This window comes from Catharus ustulatus, chromosome 3 (genome assembly GCF_009819885.2).
Source record: "Catharus ustulatus isolate bCatUst1 chromosome 3, bCatUst1.pri.v2, whole genome shotgun sequence".
NCBI lineage: Eukaryota > Metazoa > Chordata > Aves > Passeriformes > Turdidae > Catharus > Catharus ustulatus.
This window is the reverse complement of record NC_046223.1, coordinates 98,113,909-98,131,164: the sequence shown is the minus strand read 5'-3', so window position 1 is coordinate 98,131,164 and position 17,256 is coordinate 98,113,909. Positions and strand designations below refer to the sequence as shown.

General features: G+C 35.5%; 1 protein-coding gene across 17 annotated transcripts in view; it reads left to right on the top strand.

The window, feature by feature from the left end:
• Window positions 1-17,256, top strand: part of DLGAP2 (DLG associated protein 2) — a 465,971-nt gene that overhangs the window by 220,864 nt on the left and 227,851 nt on the right. For all 17 annotated transcript variants that reach the window (XM_033054074.2, XM_033054084.2, XM_033054073.2 and 14 more), the window contains one exon: window positions 1,528-1,560. In XM_033054074.2, coding sequence (XP_032909965.1) covers window positions 1,528-1,560 — 33 coding nt within the window. The remainder of the gene's footprint in view (window positions 1-1,527; window positions 1,561-17,256) is intronic.

Genomic DNA, 17,256 nt, shown 5'->3' with positions numbered 1-17,256 from the left:
GACAGCCCACCTCAGTAAAACCTCAGAGAGTCTTTGAATCAAACGTGGAAATAAGATCTTCTGAGCTGCTTCCTCTGCATCACTTCGTGTTGTGGCATTTTCTACCGTGTAGTGAAAGAAACTGGCCTGACTTATGTGTGGCCAGGCTTTTCGTGCTCTTCACTGGAGATTTTCTCAAGCCTGCTGCTGGGGTGTTGCTTCTAGTTTGCCAGCTCTGCTGGGTTCACTAATGAGTCTGTCAATACAAACTTTGGCTACGTTTCATGGTGCTGAACTGCTTTAAATTTCATTCCTTTCTATTGTGCAACTTAATGGTGTTCCAAAAGTAGTGATCTACCTATCATAGCAGACCTGCTTGGAAAGACTTATTTTTCCTCATTCCTTTCCCATGTGCATGCCACAGTCTGTAACAGTAGTAAAACCCCAATGATTAACATGTATGTTTAAAATATATGAAAGATGTAGGGTCAAGTGCCATTACAGAGGTGGAATACTGTGAGACAGCTTCTTATCTGTATGGAGAAAGTGTATCTAAACAACTGGCAGTGTCACTGTGGCGCTATGAAGGTCAATCTGCTCAGTGCTATATATCTATACATATATAAATACATATATATGTATTTACTTCCAAGCAATATACTTGTTGCTGTTGGAGATGTCATTTTTCACCTGAGGGTTAAAATGAAGATTTCAGAGATTTGTGATGTAAAATATTCTGTGCTTGTTCTAGCAGGATTTTAACCAGTATATCAGAATTATCTGCCAACATGATTGCATTCCCTGGGATTTCAATTGATTTTGGTATTTGGATTCTAAGCAGTAGCTTTGTTCTACAGCTTGATAGTGACTCCTAAGGAATTTGTGCTCAAGAGATACTTCAAAATATTTCTTCCATGTGTCCGTATATTTGTACATTATGTAAAATAGATTTTAAGACAACCAGTTTCCAAATAGTGATGTGTGGATAAAATAGTAATTGCATATTTAGAGGTTGTATGCTTGTTATGACGGAGTTTTATTTCTTTCATTTCTATACTTGAACGTTTTGCAGAGTATAAGTGTACATTTGAATGACTGTTTGACTTCTCTTGCCTGGGAGGACTTGGGAGTCTTTCATGAGAAAGGAATATAACTCTGTCGCTGTTTGCTACCTCCAATAGTAAAATATTAACAGGCTTAAACTTTGTATTTGAGTGACTGTTGTCACTGCAGTATTGTACATATCAAAATACAAAAAAGTCATGTGGAAGTAAGAAGTCCTGCTACAGGAATGAAATCATCTGGAGTCTCTGAAGGTGATAATTATACAAATGCAACTAAATGTTTATATAGCTCTATTTTAAAATCTTCCTGCGAAAATCCTTTTTTTTTTTTTTTAATTATTTTCCACCCTTTAAGAATTGTGTGCTGAAAATAGAATTGCTTTTTTTTGTGTGCTAACTTTGAGTTCTCTAAGTTTTGTTATATTTGGATATAATTATGACATCTTAAAATAAAGAAATTATAATTTTCTCTTTTTCTTTGCAGAGTCACAGTGTACACTCTGTGGGGAGCCTGAAGGTGAGTGTGCTTTCCTACTAATATTTTCCAATGCAGCTAGAGGTGAACACTTTAATAATACTTGCGTAGAATAGATTGGAAATAGTACATGAGTGATGGAAACCAATGAACGACATTCTATCCTATGTTAGAGACAAAAAATTATTTGAATTAAGCTGAGCACATGCTCTAGTCAAGAAATACCTTAAAGGACAAATATTCTTTTAGAACAAAAATTGAAATACTTACTTCTTATTCTTTTGTGTGTTTGTTAAACTAATTTATCAGTAAGTGAGAGTGTAAAGAGGCATTTAAGGACAAAAATTTGAGAATGAAAAGCATAGAGGTTGGATGTAAAAGAGAAATGAAAAATGTTTTTAGAATAGATATTACATTTACAGAGAGGCTAACACATTTTAGCAGATGAAGTGAATAAATACTGCTTCTGAAATAAAGATAATTAAGCAGAAACTAGTGTAGTTCAAATACGTGCCCACATGGCAGTGTTTGTTGGTTTGTTTTGTTAGGTGACTAATTGAATACCAAGATGAGACCAGCATTTTCTTTAAATGACTGCTCAAGCAATGAGAATATGATTTTTAAATTACGACATTATTTTAAAAATTCTAATTTATTCATTTATTAACACTGGTGCTGTTATAAAGAAAATATTAAAAGGTTGACTTAGTTTGAAATCATCTACCTGGAGTCTTTTAAGGAAGAATTCAAAATAGTCAATATGAATGCTAGAGCAAAGTATATGAGCTAAAAATTAATATTATATATTCTAGATTCTTCACAAAGACAATTTTATGTCTTGAATAGTTGCTGAAAAATAAGTTTCAGCTTCTAATATTTTATAAAAATTTAGGAGGGACAAGTTATTAAGACACAAAGCCTGGAAGTGGAAGCCTGAGACATTGCATCTAGTGAAATAACTCAGTAAATTAAAGGATAATTATCTTCTTCTTTTTTGTTACCTACTGACAAATAACTGTTTTAGAAATTTGTTTTGACTGCATTCCTTTAATAAACAGTCAATTGTTGATTTTAAAATTTTCTTTGTCCCTTATTTGATAAATTTATATTAATACAGATACATGTATGAAAAGGAAAAATGAGATTGGTGTTTGTTTGCCTTTCATGAGATATTTCAGTCCTGATAAGGTTGGACAACTTTAAAGTTATGCATTGGATTAGTTCTGTTTTATTATATGCTGTGCCTGCTTTGTAACAATACTTTTCCTTTCTTTTCATTACTTCTCTTTCATACCTCTTCAGCTTTGCAAATATTAATAAATATATATGGACTTTTTAAAAAGGGAATTAAAAAAAAAAAACGTAATATTTTTTAAACATTTATATGACTAAAACCCCACATTCAAAAGATAACTATATGTATTATTGTAGGAACAGGCCTCAAAAATATAACATTCAGTTTTTAGCTATACAGAAATTAACTTTCCCAGGAGTGAATGTTTCCTGGATCACCAGTATCTCCTCTAAAGCACAGTATTAATAGAATGCTAATTATTAATTCTCTTCCTCAATTTTAAAAGTATTGATATAAATGTCACCTTAGATTAGTGACAAGACTTAGAATCTGAAGTTTTTCCCTTGCCAGGTTAGCACAAATTCCTAACACTCACAGAAGTTTGATATGTGATTTTGTGATGAGGAAGCACTTGCTCTGGGGATATGATGTTAGTTTTCAGAAGGCCATTCTAAGAGAAACTTCCTGTCTGTTGTATAAACCAAAACAGAAACAAAAGCCCTTCAAAAATATCGTTTTCTTATGCAATGTTCTATAAATTTTGCTGTAGTTCCGTAATATACTAAGAGAAGGGAAGAACTAAATCCTTTTCGCAGTGTTCTAAGTAATTTCTAACTTTTCTCTGTAGACTTCTTCAGAAATTTGAGATTCTTTGTAGCTTATGGTTTGCCTTTTTGGAATTTGAGGGAAAATTCAGAGAGTTAAAGTTAGATACTGCTTGCCTCCAAGTTCTTTTTTAATACCTCATTTACAAATAAAATTAAAAAAAAATCAAAATTCACTAAGTGCCTTAAAGTACTTTAGTCCATCAAGGTGAATTTGCAGAATTATAGGACAGCCTTGTCACAGTGCAGTTCTCCTATGCTAGTTTCCAAAGTGTTAAGCTGAGATTCATCTGAGAAATAGTAGATGTAGGGAAATCTCTGCTTGGGTCACAAGAAGACAGTGTATCACATATTATGTTTTCTGGGCTCCTCTGAAGCTTGATTATGCCATTTCTTGAAAGTCCTGCAGGCAGCTAGGTGTGTTCTGAACCTGTTTGGCCTTCTGTAATAGAGTGACAGAATGGAAGCATTTTGCAAGCCTCAAATTCTGATTGTCCAATCGGTCAGCTGTAGTCTCACTGTTCTCATTACAGTTCATCCTTTCTGTAACCATCACTCCCCTTCCAAAAACAGCAGTTTTGTCCTGGATTATCCAAGTGTCATAAAAATGACTGTGTAAAACAGAACTCTTTGCTGGGGGCACTTTGCCAAGTTTTTAGCAGTTAGTGCTGCATTGCAGGAAGCAAATGCATTTATCTGCATACACATTGTTGCACAGGGGTGGAACAATGTGTGTGCATCCTGCATATTTTGTAGAAGGAAAACCTATCAGATATGGAAGGGAGATATAAATCATGAGAGTATGGATTTCTCATTTCAGTGTTTTGCCTGGGAACTTGTGGCTCTGCAGTCAAATGTTTCTCATGTCCTCCTTTGCGTCCTACCTAAAGAGAATGAGTATACAAAACTGAGGTCTGTGTTTAAGTCTTTTGTGTGAGCTGCAAAGACTTGTGTGTTCTGTTTCAAAAATCATGGGTTTGCTCTGTTATTGATAGTGTGCCAGCCACCATTCCTGTCAGTGTGAAATATTTGAAGACCATCAGGTTTTCTGTATCCTGGAAGGAAACTAAAGTTGCAGAATCCCATTAGTGTGGCTACTTCAAGCAGATCCATCTTCTGGAAACACAAGAGCAGCAATGACATGTTTTCAGAGAGGTGACAACAGCTACATTTGGGGAAGTGATCTGCAGTTGACAGATTATGTTGTCGTGATAAACATTGCTGGGTTGTTCTTTGCTATATTCCTGCTCAGATTTAAGTGAGGATGTCATGTTATAGACACGTGTCTAGCTCAGTCTCTATGACAAGTGAAGTGCTCTGTTAGACACACTGGTGTAGTCATGAGAAGTTTCAGGAACAGTTATCCCCATAAATTCTCTAGCAGATATTTCTGTTCTTTCTAAATCTTTGTATTTATTCACAGAAGGTTTTGAAAGGATGATATGATCAAATGTAATATTCTATGTTATCATAGCAGAAAACAAGTAGACTCCTCTGTCTTCTCAAAGCCTATACAAATGCAAGCTTTTCTTCCAGGCATTTTTAATATCCTTCATAAGTCCAGTAGTGTCTCACTCTTTCTGTAATTTGTCCATGTAGTTCAGGTTCTTCCTCAGTGTCTCAGATCTCTTTTGGCATGAGGTATACACCTACAGTTTGAATTAAGGTCACCCATTACTTCTTGCCAGTAATTGGCATAAGAACTGGTTGGAGTTGTTAGACTTGCTGCGTTTGGGGTAGAGAATTGTAAATAATGAGTCTTTTAGTTAGTAAAATAAAAATTCTACTCAAAAGGAGAGCTTAGAGGAGACCTATATCTTAATGTATCTCACATTGCATGTTGGGTTTTTTTCCTAAACTTGTTCTTCTGTTAAGCTAAACAGTTAATAGTTCATACAACAAATACATAGATACTGAATGACTCCAAGTGTTAAAAGATTCAAAAATTTCTCATCATTATATTTTATCTGATAATAAATTCAATTGACAGAAGATTAAGATTTTTTTTACTGTTGATTTAAATTTTGAACTCAGATTACCACATAATGTTGTCTTTCTCTGAGAAAAAATAAGTTTGTGCAAAATTTTTAGCAGTTACAAGAATGCTAGCATATGTCACAGATTTACCCTTACAGAAGTTTATGTCAATTACTTGTGGGAGGATTTTTAATGTGAATAATAATGGAAGATGGATTTAATTTATTTTTATTGTATTTTTATTTAAGAAAAGAAGTTTTGAATGTTCTGAAATGAAAAAAAATTGTACTGTTTGATTTTATTTGCTCACAAGATGCACAAAATATTCAGTATAAATATCTTGGGAAATATAAGAAAAATAAATAGTTGACAGTAACAACAAAAAACTCTGTATTCCTTGAATAAAAAAATGTCTTTTTCAGATATATCAGTGTTAGAGAGGTGTATTTATGTCAGGTGCTATCAGCTTTAGTGCCTTCTGTGCTCGGTTTAATGCTAGTATCTTGGAGTTTTGGGGGAAATAAGTCTAGTTTTTTGCCTTGTTTTGTTGATCTGTTTTATTTTGTTTGATTGGGGCTTTTTGTTTGGTTTTAGTTTTGTTTTTCTTCTTTAAATAAAGAATCTGGAGAGTAGGTAGCTCAAAAAAATACCCTAAACTTGGCAATATGTCTTAATATTGATGATGTTCCATCTGTGTAGTTTTGGCTTTGAATATAAACATTTCCCTTGGTATCTCATAGAAAACTATTACACGCATATTAATAACTCCAGAGAATTTCCTTAATCTTCATTTTGCTAATTCTAACATTTAGTAATCTACACTGAGAGCTGACAGTTTTGCCACTATTAGCAATGACTTTCAAGAGTCCTGTAGTCTTAACTTTTTGTACTTCTGCTGTATTTAGTAGACCAAAAATTGCCAGTAATAAAATAAAAGTTGTCTAAGAAAGCAAAATACATTTCACAACATGTAATCCTGACATTTTGAGGAAAGAATAATAGATAGTAAAATATACCTTGCCTAATTTGTTATTTCTTCTTTACATGATACTTACAAAAAATCACAGTTGTTTCTTCATGTGAGAAAGTTTCTTGTTCTGTATATGTGCCATGAAATACTTAAATAGATTATCGTTCCTGCTATGCACATAATAATTCATAATTGTTACCTGAAGTAATTGAGATAATGCTGAGTTTATTCAGTCATGTATGTAAAATTTTATGTCATTATAGGGTCGAGATCTTCAGTCTTTCTGCTTTGATCTATTTTTACACCAACACCTTGGTTTTCATGAACATTTGTCTGCTTGGATGAACCTCCTTCCTATTATTTAAATAATGATAAATAAAATTAATGGCAGTATAAAACTTCCTCCTGATCCAAGCACTGTTAAAAAAATACGTTTTAACACTTTAGTTACTACACTCAAAGTAATTTGACTTGTCATTTTTATAGAAGCTTTTTCAAGTTTCACAGAATTGTATTGCTGTAATCCATTTGGGAGTACATTATTGTACTCCATTGGATAGACTGTAAATACTGAACTTATTTTTTACAAAACAGGCAAGTTAGTTGCACTAGACATTTTAAAAAATAAGCTGCAAAATCTGGAGATTGCATGAACCTAAATATTTTTAATCGCTTTCTCACTGGACTAATATGTGAGATTCTACCAGTTAATTTCTTTAGGATACCAAGCTAGAGTATATTCATAATGGGCATTATTCTTGAACTGTACTAGGTTTTATATAAAGTGAAGAGATTTGATATGTGCCATGATTTTTAGGAAAGAGTTATAGTATTTTTTTCTTCAAACAATGCTGTACCACAGGTTGCTGCTGCATTTTCATGCTGCTTGCATTTAGGCATACAGAAGAAATTGTTTACAGTGTATCTGCTAATGATTCAGTTGCTGAAAAAGTTGTCAGTGTCTGGCTATACTTGAAATATGTGAAGATTCAATTTTGAACCTTTATATTTATAAAGTTTAAAATGTTTTATATGACATTATTAAATTTAATACATGTGTTTATAACTAGTATTAAAGCTACCCATTTTTTCCAGTTGAATTGAAATACAGAATGGTATATTCAAAAGCCTAGGTCCTATGTAAACTGAGTATGAGATATGGTGATACTAATTTTGGTTCTTTTATAGTCTATCTTGGTTACTTAAGATAGAAATATTTAAAGAAACAAATCTCATTTCATTTTAAGAAAATAAATTATTTTCTTTAATAAAGTGTGTGCCAGGCATTCACTTAATTTATATTTGGAATAAATTAAATTAATTCAATTCTTCAGCTCTTTTTACTTCTCATATATACAGGAAACAGCTGTACTCAAAGCTACATTGTTATTCTTGTTTTTTTCATCTCCTGATCCACTCCCCTGAGTTTTGAATACCAAAAAAGAAAAAAAAAAACTGATTTAATTTAGATAAATATGATGTAATCCCAAATGCACATTCATTTCACATTGCTGTGATTAAACAAACAAACAAAACCAAAGACAAGGACCATCTTATCTCTTTTGCTCCAATATGACTGAATAAGTGAAAAGCTGATTAGATTTCTGGGGATGAGGGGAGTAAAGTTGGCCTCAAAGGCTATAGTCACTGCACACTTAAGGCTTCATGCAGCATTAGAAATGTGAATATTTCCTCTGCCAACAGTGGATGAAGCTGGAAATGTAAGTGGAATAAATTGTCTCAGGGCTGCAGTGTTTACTGGAGTGGAGGCAGATGTGAGTAAGGTCAGTGCAGCCTAGAAGATGCTGATATTTTAAATTAACTTTTGCATAGAAGTAGATATGAATATATGTACAGTAATTTCATGATTATAAGCTGCACCATTTTGACTAAAGTTATGGTCCGAACCCAGAGTGCGGCTTGTAATCCGGAGAGGCTAATATGTGATAAAAAATTGTGAAATTTGCCAACCGGAAATGGGAGCCGGCAGCAGCCCCAGGCCGAGCCAAGCCCACCCGGCCCCAGCGGGGCAGTGCCGGGCCCCGGGGTGGGGGGAGTGAACGCGGCGGTGGTGGGACCGGCAGCACCGGGCCAGGGCCAGCCCGCCCAGTGAGGGCGGGGTCAACAGCACCGGGCCCCGGGTCAGGAGGAGTGAACACAGAGCAGCAGCGAGACTGGCAGCGCCGGGCCAGGGCCAGCCCAGGGCCAGCCTGCCCGATGCCGGCAGTGAGCTGGGGTGAGCGAGCCCAGCCAGCCCCGAGCGGCCCCACTGAGCAACAGCGCCAAGCTGGCTCACTTGGCCCCGACAGCAGCCCCAAGCGGGCTGAGCCCGCATGGCCCCGAGCCGAGCCAGTAAATCCCACGATCCCGCGATTCTACTAATGGCAACTTTGTGAAAGCTGCACCGGGATCCTCGCTGCGAACAAAAGTGCGGCTAATAATCCAGGGCATCTTATTTATGGACAAAAAACGAAATGTTGCTGACACCCGGTCATGAGGCTTATAATCAGTGCGACTTGTGATCATGAAATTACTGTATACTTCTTGCTTCCATATGTCTTCTTTTGCGAACTGTTTAACACATTTTCATATTACATGAAATGTCCTGTTTTGAATAGTTGCTCTTATATGTCAGATTTGTCTACTAAATGTTAATTTCTGCAGGACCTTCTTCTTAAAGATGCTGTTTTAGAAGTATGTCTCATAAATGAAAACTTTTATAGTGTGAACTTTCTGTGCTTTCCCTTAGCTTCTAATTTCCATGCTCTGCAATTCAACTGTAATACTTCTTTGTATGTATACATAGCAGAACTCTTTCTGTTAGACAGTAATGTCTACAGAATACTGCCTACAGTTTCTAGCATACTTTATGGTTTAAAAATGTACTTTTGCATCTCTGTGGGATAAGAAACATGATGGATTTCCACCTAAACATAGAGATTTATTATTTTTTAAAAGGTGACACTTTTCAACATTCATTCCTTATTTAATTTACTATGGATTTGACCCAGTAAAGCTGAAAGAGATGATATTATGGGTCAGGGTTTTTTTGTTCTGCAGTCTGTAGATTGGGGTGGACAGCTTGCAAAATTGATTTGATTTTCACCATATCACTCCCTGGATCTGTTCTCTAGTCTCAGGCTCAGGGAAGGCTCTGATGGTGATCCTGGCCTCTGCAGACACCTGCTTGAAAGGTAACCTAGGCCTCCCTGAACTTGCAATTTTATATCAAACAGGAGCCTTGTGCTACATATCTTCGTCCTTTTCTCGGAAAAGATGAGCCTAATTCTAAATGTAGAATTGAACATGATTGAGATGAAAAATGCTCTAAGTGCCTCTGGATCTTCTGTATGCAAGGTTAAGTTATTGTTTCTCAATCAATCAGTGTTTAATTCCTCTGGGTAGTCTTTAAAAAATTTGCAGAATGTGAAGTTTGAGAAGCACAGATGTAACAGAAAGCAGACAAAACTTCCATTCCTATCACCCCATACTGCGACCTTCAAGACTAAATATTTCAAATCCATCTTATGGAACCTATGCACAAAAAAATTACATGATTATTACTGCACACATGTAGACATTTCCTTCTGACTGAGCAGGTCATGAATGATTTTTTACTTTTGACTCTAGACCACCAGTCTGAAAAGGTTAAGAAATAGTGTGCTAGCAAAAGAAAGACAGTTTTGAAGACATTAATTGTAAAGAGATTTCCATGCAGAAAGAAGGCTGATTTCTCCTAGAGTATATTTGCATAAATCCTAGATAACTTAGATAAGTTCTTAAATCATAGGTAAACTTAGATAACTTCTGGCAACATTCAACAATGTATGAAAATCTTGAGCTCTTACTTAGTGCAGAGCTACAACTGATATTAATGGAAATATTATGTAGAAAAAGAGCCAGGACTTTCACAGCAAAGAATTTCAAGCAGATTCATTTAGGCTTCTGCACCTACTGATTATTTTCCATAAGCTTTCATCACAATTTTAGTCACTGGAATCTTCTCACACCTTATAAAATTTTAAAGGCAATGTTTTTCCTGTAATAATGCGTGACAAAGAAATGCCTTTCAGTATGTGGCTGGAAATATTTTTTTTAATGTGTTGACTGTTCATGAAAATTAAAAATATGATGGCAGCAACTGTGTTAATAACAATTAGCTTGTGGAGATGTGCGTTAAACAAACTTTTCAGTGCTGGTCTCTGAAAAAAAAATGGAGAAAAAACTTGACATGGTATTGTTCCAGTTGCATTTCGAGGTGCATCAAGAGGCAGCATGTCTTTCATAGTGCAGTTCCTACCCCAGAGCTGGTTTTACAAATTTTAACCCCACACAATACAGCAGAAGCTTGGGTGAGTTTGTTCTTTCCCCACAGCTTATTTTTCTGAGTGGTACAAATGGACTGCCACTGAATGCCTTAGCATGCTTAGCAAAAGGAATAAACCCTTACATTAATGCTTCACAAAGGTCATGGTTCACTCTTTATTTGTTTTACTTAATGTAGTCCATGAAAAGACAATGGGATAAATGTATCCTGGGCTTTGTATATGGTCCAACAAGTTATGTGGAAGAAAATGATCATTTTTTTGCTGTTTAGAATGGATTCATTGTTTAATTAGAAACTTTGAATGTTGAGCTTGATTACACTAATGTCCATTATCAGCATTCCTTATGAGACAGACTAATTACTAAAACATGGAAATAATTTATCTTTCAGTGTATGTGGAGACAGTAATCTCTTGGGGCTTTTTAGCTTGTATTGAATTTTCATTATGCCATTGAAGTTTTTGTTTGTCAAGTATATAATGACAGTGTCCTTTCTAAGAGCTGAATGTCTGTATTTGCAAATCAGACTCCATTCTGAAAATAAACTTTTAAGATAATTCCATCTCAACAGTCTCTGTTCCTTACCAAGAGCATCTTAAACTAGTGATGGAACAAGATTCCTCTTGTAGATTATTGTAAGTTATGGATTTTGTGAACTGACAAAAGACTTTAATGTCATGAATGGCACCATGGATAGTCTATTTTCACCTTTTCCTCAATAACCTTCAGTTCATCATATAGATACAAAAGAAAATTAATTCCCTTACTGTTGAAGAGCAAGTGTGTGTTTTCTGTCTTCCTTTGTTTTCCTTTGTATTTACTGTGTATAAACTATGTTAAAAATAGTTTTGTGCTAGACATACTGATTTTCACTTTTCTTGTGTTGAAGCACCTGATTGTTTTTTTAACCACTGCAATATTTGTCTTGTATCACAGAAACAAGAGGGAGAATCTGGAGAATATTCCTGTAGACATATCAAAAATAATCTTTATTTGGTCTGTGCTATAAGACTAGACACTTTATCATCAAGAGAAGTCCATGCAGTTCAAATTCTGGTCGTTTGTTCTATCAGCTAAATCTGATTCTTGATATCATGCATTGTTTACATATGTGTTATGTTTTCTAGCTAGCCAGTTGCTGAGAGTTTAAACCCAGCTTGGGAGAGGGTTTTTGGAATGATTTACTTCATGTTGTAAAAATTCTCTCATAAAAGGACATGTTATTACTGTCTCTGCCATGAGACACCCTTTGCAGTAATCAATATGTAATTTAGGAGTCCTGCTTGATACCAAAGGTTCTCTGCCTGCAAATGTTGGGTCTAAGCGTACTCTGTTTTAAGCATGGGGCTTTTTACAATCTGTATATGAATGTCTTCATATTGACTTAAAACCTAGAAAAGATAAAAGGAAAAATCCTTGCTTTAGGCAATAGACTAGCAGTGTAAGATTTCTAAGGTTCAACAACCATATATATAAATGCAGTTCCCACAAGAGATATGACAAGGACAAACTCAGCTTTCAAGGTTGAATTCCAGATATTTGGTACATAAGCAACAGATTCACTGACTGATGGAGGACTTCAGGTAGAAAAGAGATCAAATTCCACTTAACAAAGGGAGAAGCCAGAATTGTGGAAGAGTGGTAAAGCTTTAGATGATGGGACTTAAACAAGAGCAGAACTGGGAAAACATAAAAACTTCTGCTATCACCAACAATGATATTCAAGAGCAGCAAGGAGCAAAGAAAAGGAGATCCCTCTCTGTGTTTTATTTTTATGACACAGTATAAACTGTTTTTCTTGTGCTGGATCATGGCTTAAGTGGCATTGCAATAAGACAAATGTGATTTATTTGCAGAATCTTTATAAATCTAATTTGTTTGTTAGTGTTCAATGTCTCTAACCATCAAAAGGTGACCTCAGATTACCCATAACCTGAGGGGAGACAGACACATTTATGATCTCTCCAACCAATATAGCTGAGCTTCAAGTTCTCGTTTTGTGACATGAGAGTAGAGAGACCATGGAAGGAGATTAAACACATCCATTTCTCTACTGGGTAAAGCAAATACAGAAGCATCATCTAGCACAAAAAAATCAGCTGTGGATATGATAGAAGATGTAACTGAAGAGGGACAAAGACCGACTTTGTAGCTGGAATTCTTGCTCTATTCCATTGATGCAGGATTTTTCTCCAGTGTCATAGCCTTAAAGGACAGTGGTTTTAACACTTGCAGTCCCATTTTAGCATTTTTTTATGTCCGTAGAAAACATTTGTACTCTGCTAAATCACATAGTATCTTCCTGCCACACTTATTTCACAGAGCAAGCCCAGGACTTGATGTATATCTGATGGAGTAGGCAACAGAAACTGAAATGATTAATTTGTTTGAAATGGGATAGTTAAGGAAATTTTGCACTAAGTTTTTTCTACAAGATAGATGAGGTTGAATACTTTGTGCGTGCATCTGTGCTCTATTCCTAACATTATCTTTTAGAAAGATCAGCCTCTGAATATGAAGACATATAAAGTCTTGTACAATATATTTTAACTAGACATTGACAAATCAATCATTCCAATTCACAGTGGAAAGAAATTGGCAATTTGTTACTGTCTCCAAGAATGATGAAGATAACAGGAAGAGTTGGAGGAGAATCCAAAGTGGAACATTGACAGAAGCAGAAACAAAATACAGCCCTAGCTGACTGTAAAGTTGCCCACTATCCCTTCTTACTGGTTGCAAGATATTGCAGTAAAAGTACAATCACTGCTTGGTTCTAAACAACTAGCATTCTGTAGCAAACCTACTTTACCCTCACAACTAAAAAATGAGATTACTCATTACTATCTAATGAATTACATTTTCAGAGGAAGCTTCAGAAACAACCAACTCTGGAGATATAAATTCAGTACTTGGAATTTAAAAGAATAATGTCCCATATTATATTCTAGGATACTGCTACAAATACATTTTCTAAAAACTAAGTCATATTAAATAATATGTTAGAGCTAAATTTTTTAAAACCTGTATATGGTTTTTAGGGTTTTTTTTGGGTTTTTTTTTTTTTTTTTGGTTTTTTTTTTTTTGTTTTTTTTTTGTCAGAGGCTATTTTCTCCAGAAAAATCTGCTGCCAGAGAATGAAGTGCTTCCAACAGAGAATCGGAAAAAAACAATGAATCAACATTTGGACTATTTTTAAGGTTTAAAAGCTGAAGTAGTAAATAGCACAATTATGTAGTAAGAGAACATTGTCCCATTTTAGTCTGTTGTGAATCAGCTGTGATCACATCACAAAATGCTGTGCCATTCAGTAGGGATCTAAGTGGCAAAAGCAATAGAAGGCTCTGAGGCAGAACCTAACACAACTAGTTTCAAAGAGAATCACAGAGTGGTTTGGGTTGGAAGGGAACTTTAGATCATCCAGTTCTACCCCCCTGCCATGGTCAGGGACACCTTACATTAGACCAGGCTGCTCAAAGCCCCATCCAGCCTGGGCTTCAACACTTTCAGGGAAGGAGCATGCACAACTGCTTTGGACAACCTGTTCCAATGCCTCCCCACCCTCATAATGAATTTTTTTTCCTAATGTCTGATCTAAATCTCTCTGTTTTCAGTATAGTAAATACATAAGGCGTAAACTGTTGTCAGAATGTTTATGCTTGCTATGTAGTGATTGGTTGTTTACTAAACTTTAAATTCCAGATTACATCTAGTAGGTTTTGGTGGAGTCCAAAGAGACTTAATAAGCTGCATGATCTAAAAAGTGAGCCAATGTACAGCGAAACCAAAGGGAATTTATGAATTAAAACTGACACTATTTAACAGAAGCATCATTTTAATAAATTTTTTAGAAATTAATGATAATTGTTCTCCAACTAAAATGTGGGAACACAGAAGGGCAATTCAAAAAATGTCAGGCTCTCTCCCTCTGACTGGCTTAGAAAGAGATAAATGCATTGTAAATATTCACAGCTTTGATGTTCTCTTCAACTCACCAATTCCTTATGGAACATTTTTCACTCTTTGGTAAACATCTCTGCTGTCTCATCCTGAATTTAGTGCCATAACTCCCTCCATTTCTCTTTCTGTTTCCTCGCAGCACCATGTATCATACTCCATCTACTAAAATATGCACAATAGAGAATTTTGTTTCTTGTTTGAACAGGTAGTACATTGATTAATAAATGCTGCATAATTTATTGAAGAAGTAATTGCTCATACAGTGGTAAATTAAGCTCCCTAGCTATACTGAACTTCTGGAAAGCTTTTTTCTGGCTCTAATTTCTGGTGGAATAACATTGATACAGTGTCTCTCCTCAGGAGAAGTGACTATAATGAATATCAATTTTAAAGGAGTGATCTAAAAGTTTAGGTTGAGCTTAATTTTTGAAGAAAAGGTCAGACCTGTTGTAAAGAAAACATGTCTCGGAAATGTAGGGACTAAGATGACAATGTGCTTACTAATTTTTTATAAAATAAATATACTCCATAGCTGATTGACAAGCTCTCCTTCAGATGTGAGAGATCCTTAAGTTCCTGTTCCACTTAGAACAGGAACACTGAAATTCAGTCTGTTTTCCAGATGAATATTCTGGTCTGGATTAAAGTCTAAAGTAGAACAGATCTCCAGTGGCCTCTGTAACCATTCTTTCTTTGATAGAGTAGATGGTTTTTTATCAGTAATGGTACAAGAGAAATAGACAAACACAAACCAAAATCAAAATTCAGTCACCTATTCTGGTACTGTTTTTAAGGAATAAAAATGAGACAAAGGAAGTGCATGAAGACAATAGTTCTGTTCAGTGAGTAATTCCATTTAGTTAACTTCAATTTGTTTGTTATTTCCTATGGTTTACGTTTTTCCAGTTTGAGAAATGTTAATTTGGATAATCAGATCTAAAGCATGGCCTCTCAGTATATATTCTAATGTGTTTAAGAGACATTTGTAGTAGCATCACATTTTGGAGAGATCATGAGTGGATTACTAGGCTTGAAATCTCACTTTTACCAACATCAAATTTACTGAAAAGTACTTGGAACACTAAAAGCAGAAACTTGCTATATTTGCTGCTAATAGGTTTCTTGGTGATTTTTAGCATGCTGACATCAGCCTATCTGTTTTGGATTCACTGAGGTGCTTGAGCTTGCGGCCCTGGCTAAAGCAAGGGGGTTGCTGGCTCCTGGACAGCAACTTCCCTGACCTTGTTTGATCCTACCTTCATCAGCTCCCAGGGATTGATTTCAAACTGAGTGTAAAACAGGTACCATCTTCAATGACTCAATAATCCAAGTCTGGCCACTTAATATGTGATTTTTGTGTTTTCATTATATTTCAGAAACAAAAAAATGAAGTCAAGTTCTGTTTATCAACATATTTTGTTTGCCCTCAAGTAAACTTGTGTCTCTTGCCCTTTTACTGCACTGAGCAGGGAAACAGCCTTGATCCTCAAAAGACGTCTGAATGTTTACATCCAGTAATAAAAGCAAACTCAAGGGCTGCTCTTGGAGTACATATCAAAGCTTCAATGAATGGGTTGTTTTCCAGTTTCATTTTTGATGAGAAAAGGAAAAAGTGTTAATGCAAAGAAACAAAGTTTGTAATTAAGCATATAGTAGAAATTAAACATACTCGTCAAACAGAATATCTCAGTTTCTTAGGTAAGCTTGGTATCCAAATCCATTCCGTCCTTTGTCTCATTTCTCAAACTGATGCACAAGACAAGATTGCCTAAATTGATCTACAAATTATTTTCCTCTCTTCCTACTGTGATTTCCTTTCTTTTGTTTTACTTCAATCAAGTAGGCTTTGTAAAAGCATAAATCAAATAGTTGAATGCAACCACTTATGACTGTTTTGATTACTAACATTTTTTTCCAAAAAAAAATTTATGCATATTTAATGTATAAAATAGCTGAATGAGTAGTCAGAGGGGCAACTTGCAACCTGAGTACTTATAAATTAAGACCAACACATAGTTCCTATTTCTTGCATAGACAAGTATTAAATATTTTGCAAAGTCCTTCAAACCATTTTCTACTTCCACGGTCACTTGTCCCTAATTGTCCATGGACAGCACTTAAAACACGCACAAGTGTGTGGTAGCAAGGATGATCGATAGAATTGCCTTGGAGGTTGTGTGATGAGGAATGAAAACTGCTGCAGCTCTCAGGTCTGCAGCATGGCAATTGTTTCATCAGCTGTGGCATCCCTACTAAAACTCTGGTGAGACAGGAGCCTTTCAGTCTTATAGAATTCAGACGCAATCAGAGCTTTGGCTGTTCCCAAAACAAAGCAGTGCTGTGAAGATGGAAAGAAAGTCACTCGCAGAATTGTAGCTGCTGTGCTCTGTGTCTGGAATGTGTAAACGTCTCAGACTCTCAGATACATATTTCAGTAGCTGAGGGTGAGCAAGTTACCCGCTGGCACCTTTACTAGAAGAAGGTGAAATAATCTGTTCTTGGAGGAAATTCAGAACTGGAGAGGTTATTTTTTGAAAACAACAAAACAAACCCACAGAGGAAATGGGGTTCAAGAAAGAAGTACCATGGGAGCAGCAAAAATATTG